The sequence below is a fragment of the Peromyscus eremicus genome, chromosome 3 (assembly GCF_949786415.1).
Source record: "Peromyscus eremicus chromosome 3, PerEre_H2_v1, whole genome shotgun sequence".
Lineage (NCBI taxonomy): Eukaryota > Metazoa > Chordata > Mammalia > Rodentia > Cricetidae > Peromyscus > Peromyscus eremicus.
The window spans coordinates 58,896,137-58,905,855 of NC_081418.1; the positions used below are offsets into that span (position 1 = coordinate 58,896,137).

The 9,719-nt window shown below is 47.4% G+C and overlaps 1 protein-coding gene across 1 annotated transcript; it reads right to left on the reverse strand.

Moving 5' to 3' along the window:
- Positions 1-902: 902 nt before the first annotated feature.
- Gimap6 (GTPase, IMAP family member 6) lies at positions 903-8,245 on the reverse strand. The gene is made up of 3 exons (XM_059256623.1): positions 8,001-8,245; positions 4,218-4,299; positions 903-2,842 (listed from the first exon to the last, which is right to left on the reverse strand). Exons 1-3 carry the CDS (start codon positions 8,199-8,201, stop codon positions 2,202-2,204), a joined length of 924 nt encoding a protein of 307 aa, XP_059112606.1. The 5' UTR covers positions 8,202-8,245; the 3' UTR covers positions 903-2,201.
- Positions 8,246-9,719: the final 1,474 nt, after the last annotated feature.

The following is a 9,719-nucleotide window of genomic DNA, read 5'->3' on the forward strand; positions in this document are numbered from 1 at the left end:
GGCCCTTTCCTGAATCTCACGGATGTTCCTGTGCATCTGAGGCACAACAACCTGTATAGTTAGCTAAACTGCTTCCGTTAAGAGGTCTGAGCCAATGTCATTTCCTTCTTTTGTTGACTGCACTTTATCTGTAGGAGCATCTCTCCAGGAAGACATCCTGTGTTGAAGAGTTCTTGTGAAACCCAGGTTCCCACCCTACATGCCTGCTAAGCACCTAGCCTTCTTGTGCGGGATCCTGTCTTTCATAGACCCCCCTTCCCTCTGCTCACCCTTCCAAATGATCCTCCTGCAGAGCTCATTCACACAAGCACACCCTCCCTTCACCCCATCCACACACCTATCAAGGTAAAGGAGGTTCATGGAAGTATGAAAATATTCTTTGCTCTCTAATATTCCCAAAGCTAGATCTAGAACTGGGTGATGGAACCCAGAGGAAAAAGGGGAGGTAACCAGAGTAACCTGACCCATTCTCAGCCTCGTGGGGAAGGGAGTACTAGTCTTTCTTGTCCAAATCAATTCAGGTGGAGACACCCCACACCCTATAGCCTCAGGGTAAGGTTCTCCTAGGCCAAGGCTGACTTCTTCAGTTCTTATCCCAACTCCACTCATTCTGACCCACAGGAAGTGTCCATGAGAGCTGTTTGTTACAGCTCAAGAGAATCAAGTGTCATTTTAATTTTTATCATTTATTATTTATTTGGCCTCTCTCCAGGTTCCTATTCACATTCCGCCATAGCCCAGGATACATCTTGGCATGTACGTCAGAGCCGCTGTGGTTACCAATCAGTTCAAGGCTCTCTTCCCAAGTCAGACAAAAATCATCACGAGGCAAGCAGTACCAATGGAACAAAGCTTTATTGGGGGCATGTGTTGGAACACAGGGGAGACAGCACACAGGGGAGAGTTCTGGGTCGGCTCCCTCAGATTTCTGACTCCTCGGGACCTCTGCCATGTCCTGTTTGCCGCTGTCTGTGTTCTTCAGGTTTGCACTTGCATGGGGTCTGCTCCTACACATTCAGTCCAACTGTACTGAGCTCACAAAGGACAGAGGAGGCACGATCCTCCCCATCCCAGGAAGGACATACAGGGTCCAGAATTAGTCACTGTGCACATGTGGTCATTGCAGCCAAGTCTCTCAAAAGCTTAGAAGGACATCAGTGCTCAGAAATGGTTATAGAATGCAAACCTATTAAATTACCTTACATAGTGGAAGAAAATCCTAACTGTTGCTCTGGGCCTCTCTATTCTGTCTCATTGTCATTTTCTACCACTACACAGGGCAGTCCCCTTGTAGTCATAATGTCTGTCCCCCTTTACGGGTAAGGGTGCAGCTCGAAAATGTACAAGCACCTGGTCCATGGCTGTCCGTGGGCTGATTCAAAAGAAAGAGCCGGACGACGGCAAGAAGCTTTGGTTGTATTAGAGAACAGACACAGAACATGAACACGTGATATCAGTGGGATAGAAGACCCCGTATCAGGGCACTGTGCTGCGGGCTAAGTGTAAGGAGGGCCCATGTGTCAGAAAGAAGCTGTGTAGCTGGACACAGACTGTCGCTGGGTCCCCTGAACTGAGGCCTCACCCATTGCCACACCTGACAGTGTAACCCAGGGACTGGAAAGCTCTCTGTGGAAACAGAGGAAGCAGGCCACAAGGGCTGGGCACAGGGTGCAGCTGCTGATGGACTGTCCTTGTGGTGGTTTGAATGAGAATGGCCCCCATAGGCTCATGGATTTGAATACTTGGTCACTGGAGAGTGACACTATTTGAAAGGATTAGGAGGTGTGGCCTTGTTGGAGGAAGTATGTCACTGGGGATGGGCTTTGAGGTTTCAGAAAGTCCATTCTATACCCAGAGTCTCCCTCTTCCTGCTGCCTAAGGATCTGGATGTAGAGCTCTTAGCTACTTCTCCAGCACCATGTCTGCCTGCATACCATGCTTCCTGCCATGATGATAATGGACTAAACCTCTGAAACTGCAAGCAAGTCCTAATTAAATGCTTCCTTTTATAGGAGTTGCCATGGTCATGGTGTCTCTTTACAGCAATAGAACACTAACTAAGATACCCCTGCTTATGGTCGGCCCACATGGATGCCCTCCCTATCAGATACCTACAGGTTTTCTCGGAGGTCATCTGGATCTGGGACAGCCTTTCCAGCCAGGACTCCTTGAGGGATCCTCCTCAGAAGCCTGCTCTGTGGCTAAACTGTTTTGCTGGGAACATTTGGAAGTTCTGTGGTGTAACAGCGGCCCTCGTTCTCCCACAGGATCAGTTCGATTTTCTCCATGAGGTCCTGCAGCTGGGCCTTCTGCTTAGTCCCTTGGGCCCTATTGTTGAAGCCGCAATGTCGCCTCTCACATGCGACATCCAGATCATCCAGGCTCTTGTTGTTGTTGTTTTGGATATATTCTTCCAAGGATCCCCCGTCTAGGTCCTCCTCCCGAGTGAACACCAGGACGGTGTAAGCCAGGATCCCTTCTCCAAAGATCTCCTGGAGGCGCCTGGCAGCTTGCTGGTCCTCTGCTGTGTACCGGCCCACCTGTATCACCAGGAGCACTGCATGGAGCCCTGGAGAGTCCAAGACTCCACAGATCTTCTCAGCTGCTACCTCAGGCAGGTCCTGATGTGACAAAATGTCTGGGGTGTCGATCACCTCAAACACCTTTCCATTCCAGTCTCTGCTCCCTTTCTGGAAGGTCCTGGTTACTGGTCTAGCGCTGATTTTGGACTCAAAAACTTGCCTGCCAAGGATGCTATTTCCGGTTGCACTTTTCCCGCTTCCTGTTTTTCCCACCAGAAGGAGCTGCAATCTCTTCAGGGTGAGCTCTTTCTCCTTCAGACCTAGAAGAATTTTACAAAACAGAACATCTGAGGGAAATGGGACGAGAGTCTATCCTCTCTGTTTATCAGAGGCCATGCCCCTGCGCATCTGAGAAACAGTCCCAGGATGAGGAGATGGCAGAGACAAAGGCCAGCATCTGTCCCTGAGGTCTGCCCTGGGCTTACATTCTCAGACTGCATCCTGGAAGGCAGAGGTGAACATTTCTACAAAGAGGGACATCAGAGCCACCAGCTGAGAAGGGAGACCCACATGTCAGCTAAACACTGGCTACTCCAGTGCCAAGATTTTTAAATATGCCTGGGGCTGGGGACTGGAAGGAAATGCCCTTCTGCCAGCCCTGCAGGTGCTAAGACCTAAACCACATAAAATGCCAAATGACAGTTTTCAAGTGTGATCCCCGTGGAAGACACTGTTGGGTCTCTGATCACAGAGCACGAATCCTGCCAAAGGCAGCTAGGCTCAGCCTTCAAACCTTCTCAGCACCCACTGGTTTGCGTCCTCACGCCTGTACGCCAGCCTGACCTGCAATCATCTCGGCTCTCTTGAGCTTTTCCAAAGGGGATAGGAAAGGATTTGAGTCGATTCACGCAAGTTTCAATTAGGCATGGATGGTTGGATGTCCATTCCTGTCTGCCTAGTTAAGGCACAGTTAAGGCCAAAGAATAACTATTTCTGAGCAGCCAGAGCTCAAACTTAAAAGCCAAATGCATCATGAGATGCAGAGAGGGGACTTTTCAAATAATGACTAACTTTGCTTCCTGTAAGAAGTGAAGAAGGCTGTGTTGATGACTTTCCCAAGTGGTGAAATAAGTGGGTTTTCTTCTGATGGTCCAGGCCTTTCAAATTCATAAAGAACAAAGTCATTCATGTTCAAATACAATGAGTCACAAATAATTTCTTCTAGAAAGAAAACGTGGGTAGGTTTCTAGCATCCCCAAATTTTATCTCCCTTGGTTAGGTGGCAAAGGCGAATCTCCAAGAAGACTGAACCCAGTCCCTGCCAATGGCCACTGGAGACATTCAGCTTGCTTGCATGGTACTGTCAATCAATGTGACACGTCATATGCAGCTAATCACCCACACAAGGACTACTGGCTTCAGAGCTGTGAGAAAACGCTAGTCTTTGTATCATGTCCACATGACCAGCCTGTCCTTCTCAGGGAGGAGCTTGGATGCGAAGACTCTTTTCCCTTGGAACTGGCATTTCTCACCTCCTATGGCCATCCACCTGTCAGGGGTCCCTTTCCTTAGTTTTTCCTGGTGTAAAGAAGAGCCATTTTGTTTTGTTTTGGCTACAGTGGGTAAATCTATGTAGTGATTACCAGTGGTCCCATCTACACCTCTCTGATTCACCTCTCTAGGAAAGCTGTGTACCTTCTGTCGGCCCTTGTACGGAGTCCAGGAGCAACTGCCTTGTGGGATTCTTCTGGGGACTGTGTCCACATTCTTCTTCCACCTGCAGAAAACAACAATACATTTAACTACATGCAAATAACTTCATTTTGTTATGTGTGTGTGAGCAAGCTTGGGAACATGAGCATGCACAGGTGGGTCTATGCCATGGTACACATGGAGAGGTCAGACAACTTTCAAGAGTCTGTTCTCTCCTTCCCCATAGGTCCCAGGAACCAAACTCAGGGGTTATGTTCTCACGGCAAGCACGTTTATCCATTGAGCTGTCTCTGTGGCCTGTACATGTGTACTGATTGCGTTTTAAGGGGCCTTGTCTTTCTTGTCAGGGAAAGTTATTCCGTGTGTGTGTGTGTGTGTGTGTGTGTGTGTGTGTGTGTGTGTGCTTGACGAGGAGTGGGGAAGAAGGGTATGAGACACTCTCTGGAGGTTTCAGGAACCCTACCCCCAGGCACTGTGTTCTCCGCCATGAGTTGGAGAGATTGTCATAAGAAAGGAGCTACTGAATTTGTTTGGGTAGACAGTGTCCAGAGCTGTGCATTGAGGGCCTGGGGCAGGGAATGGGGTCAGGAGAAGGAGAATGGTGAAGAACAGGAAGAAGAGAGGGAGGCAGTATGGTCTTTGTGTCTCAGACCCTATAAGATCTATATAGGCAGGGCAGGAAGTTATGCAGAGGGTGTAGCTTCGGGTCTTGGCTTCAGAAAGAACCATCAAGGTTTTAGCACTGAGAATTGGCATGGCTGAAAGCTAGTGGCTGTGTTCAGCAGTTGCACGGAAGGTGACAGCCATGGGGATGATCTTCATAGTGCAAGGCAGAACCCTGCTGAGAACTGGGCACCTCGGTGTGCGATGGAGACATAGTTACTGCCTAGGATGCTCACACTGCCCGGGCCTGAGTGTCATTTCAGGGGGAGTTTGAGGTCTAAATCTGAAAAGACCTGCTCCTCCAATGTCACAGCATGTCCACAGCTACAGGCCCACTTTTAGTTCTGTTTGCAAAGTGGAGCCACAGCATCCCAGCCAGGAATTCCCAATAACTGCTCTGATGAGTGATGCCTGCCTGCTTCCTGGGCTAATTCCATCCTCTGCTTCCAGAGCCTGCAGTGCTGCTTGCTCCTAGAGTGGTGTTCCCTACGGGGTTGAGAAGAAAACTGGATGATCTGTGACTTTCTCAGACCCTCACAGCCAGACTAAACATCCGGACAAAGACTCTGGGGTGGGGCCCCCAAGTGCAGTCTGGACTTGTCACAGCACTATTAGATGTTCTATGCTACCCGGCTAGCAGACTGCCTTATCTTCTCTGAATCCCAGGAAGAAGCCAGTGGGAACACGGGAGACATGGCTTTGTGATGTGCTGTTATGACCTTCAGCCAGTGTCTGGCTTAATGGGCTAACATGTGGATGCAGGGAGCTCAAGAAAGTCTGGCGGTTCCCAAGAAGAGTGAGGAAGCAGGCCAGGCAGACCCCTCAGTCTCTGGGGCGTCTTCCCTGACCTCGTTCGTGCTTTGGAGAACAGATGGATTGAAAGAAACAGTTCCCAGCAGATGAAGCTGGAGTGTGCAGAGCCCAGGCATCACCCAGGCAAGAGTTGTGTACTGAGCACCGTGCCCACAGCACTGTCAGAGGAAGGAGGCTGCATCCTCTGAGCCTTGCTGGCCCGCCTCAGACAGTCACACACACACACACACACACACACACACACACACACACACACACACACACACACGGGACACTTTGAATTTTGATCTCCAGTCCAGATGAGAGAGACATTATCACCCTGGTTACATTGCTCAAAAAGAATGTGACATTTAAAAAGTGCCCTGGGGAGCATTGGCCAGTTGGGGGTGGTGGACATGGCTCAGAGGTAGAATGCTTGTGGGGAGTGTGCCAGACTCTGGCTGCAGGTCCCCATCACTGAGAGAACAACAGCATTAAGCATAAAGGTCACCACAGAACACAAAGTTCTCCTGGCTCTGCGCTACAGCTCTTTCTACCATACCACTTGTATTTATATGAATGTGGATACACAGCCACACACACGGGTTTATAAACACACAAACATGTTTACACCACATTCAACATACATAGAAATACGTGCATAATACAAAACGAACTCCAGGATTTTCTGTGGGCTTTCCCCTCCTTATTTTTCTTTTATTGAAAATAGATTTTTTTTCATACAAAATATTCTGATTATGGTTTTCCCTCCCCCAACTCCCCCAAGGTCCTCCCTGCCTCTCCTCCCATCAAATTCCACACCCTTTCTGTCTCTCCTTAGAAAGCAAGCAGACATGTAAAGAATAATAATAAAATAAAAGAGATAAAACAAAAACAAACGAGAATAGGGACAAAGCCAGCAAACAGACAAACAGATGAAAAAGAGCTAAAGAAAACATATGAGAAACACACGTAGACGTCGAGACACACATGTCGCACACACAGGAATCCCACAGAAACTCAAAACCAGAAGCCATACATGCTCTGACAAACAAGAGACGAAGAACCTCCAGCCAAGGACATCACCCAGGTCATTCTGGGTTCCTATCATCTATTGCCGGCCATGGGCTCACAGGTCATTCTGGGTTCCTCTCTATTGCTGGCCATGGGCTCACAGTTCATTCTGGGTTCCTCTGTATTGCCGGCCATGGGCTCACAGGTCATTCTGGGTTCCTCTCTATTGCCGGCCATGGGCTCGCAGTTCATTCTGGGTTCCTCTCTATTGCCGGCCATGGGCTCACAGTTCATTCTGGGTTCCTCTCTATTGCCGGCCATGGGCTCACAGGTCATTCTGGGTTCCTATCATCTATTGCCGGCCATGGGCTCACAGGTCATTCTGGGTTCCTCTCTATTGCTGGCCATGGGCTCACAGGTCATTCTGGGTTCCTCTCTATTGCCGGCCATGGGCTCACAGTTCATTCTGGGTTCCTCTCTATTGCTGGCCATGGGCTCGCAGTTCATTCTGGGTTTTTTTCTATTGCTGGCCATGGGCTCACAGGTGAAAAGTTAGTCTTGTGGGCTTTTTTATTTGTTTCATTTTGTTTTGACTTTTTCTTTTCGTCTTATTGGTTTTTTGTTTGTTTATTTTGATTTTCAGGTTTTTAAAATTGTATTTTATTTTTTTAAGAGAGAAAGAGCATGAAGTTTGATTGGTAAGGAGGTAGGAAAAAGGGAAAAACATAATCAAATATATTCTATGAAAAAACTTTAAATAAAAATATAAACATAATACCCACCAATCACTCACCATGCATGCATGTAAACACACACAAACATAAATGTGGCACACATGCCATTTATACACATATACAACTCATACATATAAACAAACAATACACACATGTAAACACATACATGACACATATAATACATAAAAATACAATGTACCCCATTCATACACATACATGTAAACATGTATACAGATGAACAGAAATGTACATACATGGCCACTCATACATGCCTGTGAGTACACAAATATACATACAACATGTACAGATACGCAAGCTGCATACCCATGTAAAATACAAACACTATACACAGTATACGCACACCACACAGGCATGTAAACACGTATATACACAAATGCAAGTGTTCGTAAACAGTACATATCCTTAAACAAATAAACACACACATATATGAAACATACATATACACAAACAGCATATACACACATGTAAAACATACACAAATCCAAACAAGACATACACCACACACGCATACATGTAAACATACACACACAGTGGGACTTACCATGGGGCTGGCTGACAGGCAAGAGTGGCTTCCTTTCCTGTCCCCTGTGACACTGCACTCCCATGAAGTTTCTGGCTTTCCTGGCAGGGCCAAGATGCTGTATCTTTCGTAGATGGAGTAGAAAAGCCAGGAAACAGTTTCCATAGTATATGAGCCAACGGACTCTGCCTGCCTGTACAGCCGATCCATATTCCAACCCATGTTTTATCAGCACAATATGTTCTGAGCTCAAGCATGACCCTTCAAAGAGCTGCTCACTGTGAAATGAGAAACAGGAAGTGAGCAGAAACACAAGCCAGACACTTCCGCTTACAGCCTAGAAAAAATACTTTAAAAGAATACAGCGTGGTGGTTATGTTTATTATTTAAACAAGGCTTAGAGAATTAGGAAGCTGCAGATCTCCAGAAAGCTTATCTCAGGGACATGAACCCCGATCCCATCTTTTGGAGCTGAGCTCACGTCCCAGAGTGATCCAGAGGTTTAGGACTGGACAAGCATCCACCATCCCTTCTCTCCCTCAATCCATCTTTTAAATATCTTTTCTTGGAACTGTTAAGTTTCAAGCCTGGAATGGCTGAGGAGCCTATTTAACATATCAAAGCAGATCTGGCCTCCAGGTTCTTCCAGCTTCCCTCAGTCCCTCCCTGTTACAGTGTAAGGCTGGCGAACCCCATCTGTACCCTAAATTCTCAGGCCCAGGGGCTGGGCTGCCCTTGCCCCAGAGGCTCTTTCCTATGTAATCCAGACATCTTGGTTACCTGCTCCTTTTGTACCTCTGGCCTCTGGGCTGCTGCACCTGTTCGCTCCCCCACCCCCACTCTTCACATGGACCAACTCAGTCTGGTCCTGTCCACTCTGGGCTCTTCCAGATATCCCTGCCTCTGACTATGCTGTCCCACGTATCTGTAATAAACTTTCTCCTCCACCATACCTAGGAGCAGTCATGGCCTTTCTTTCCTTTCTTTTTTTTTTTTTTTTAATTCATCAACAAGCTCTAAAAACTCATTCTTTCTAAGACTCTCCATGTTTGAAGAATCTTTTAAAATTATCAGGCAGGTCCCAAGTTTTTGATCATCAATAAAGAAAATGAACATAATTAATTAATTCAACTTTTACTAGTTTGTTTGTGTTTGTTTGTTGAGACAGGGTCTCACTATGTGAAGCAAGCTAGCCTAGAATTCATGGAGAACTGCCTGCCTCTGTCTCCCAAGTGCTAGAATTCACTGATTTAAGAGAAAAAAGCTTGTTTTTATTTTTTAGTTGTGTGTGTGTGTGTGTGTGTGTGTGTGTGTGTGTGTGTGTGTGTGTGGGCTCGCGTGCAGGTGCCTGTGGAAGCTAGAGGTATTGGATCTCCTGGAGCTGGAGTTACAAACTGTTGTGAGCTGTAGGATTTGGTTGCTGGTAACCGAATTTTGGTCCTCTGAAGCAGTATACACTTTTTGTTTTGTTTTGTTTTGTTTTTGTTTTTGAGATGGGGTTTCTCTGTGCAGCCCTGGCCCTCCTAGAACTCACTCTGTAGACCAGGATGGCCCACAAACTCAGAGACCCACCTACCTCTGCCTTCTGAGTCACAGGATTAAAAGGCGTGTGCCACTGTGGGAGCCCGTTTTCGGGTTCCTCATGGCTTTACCCAGCAGGTCCGCATAGAGGATGATTAGGACCACGGGCCTGAGTGCACGTGTCTGGGATGGTCTGCACTTGGCTGTGCTGGGGGAGGA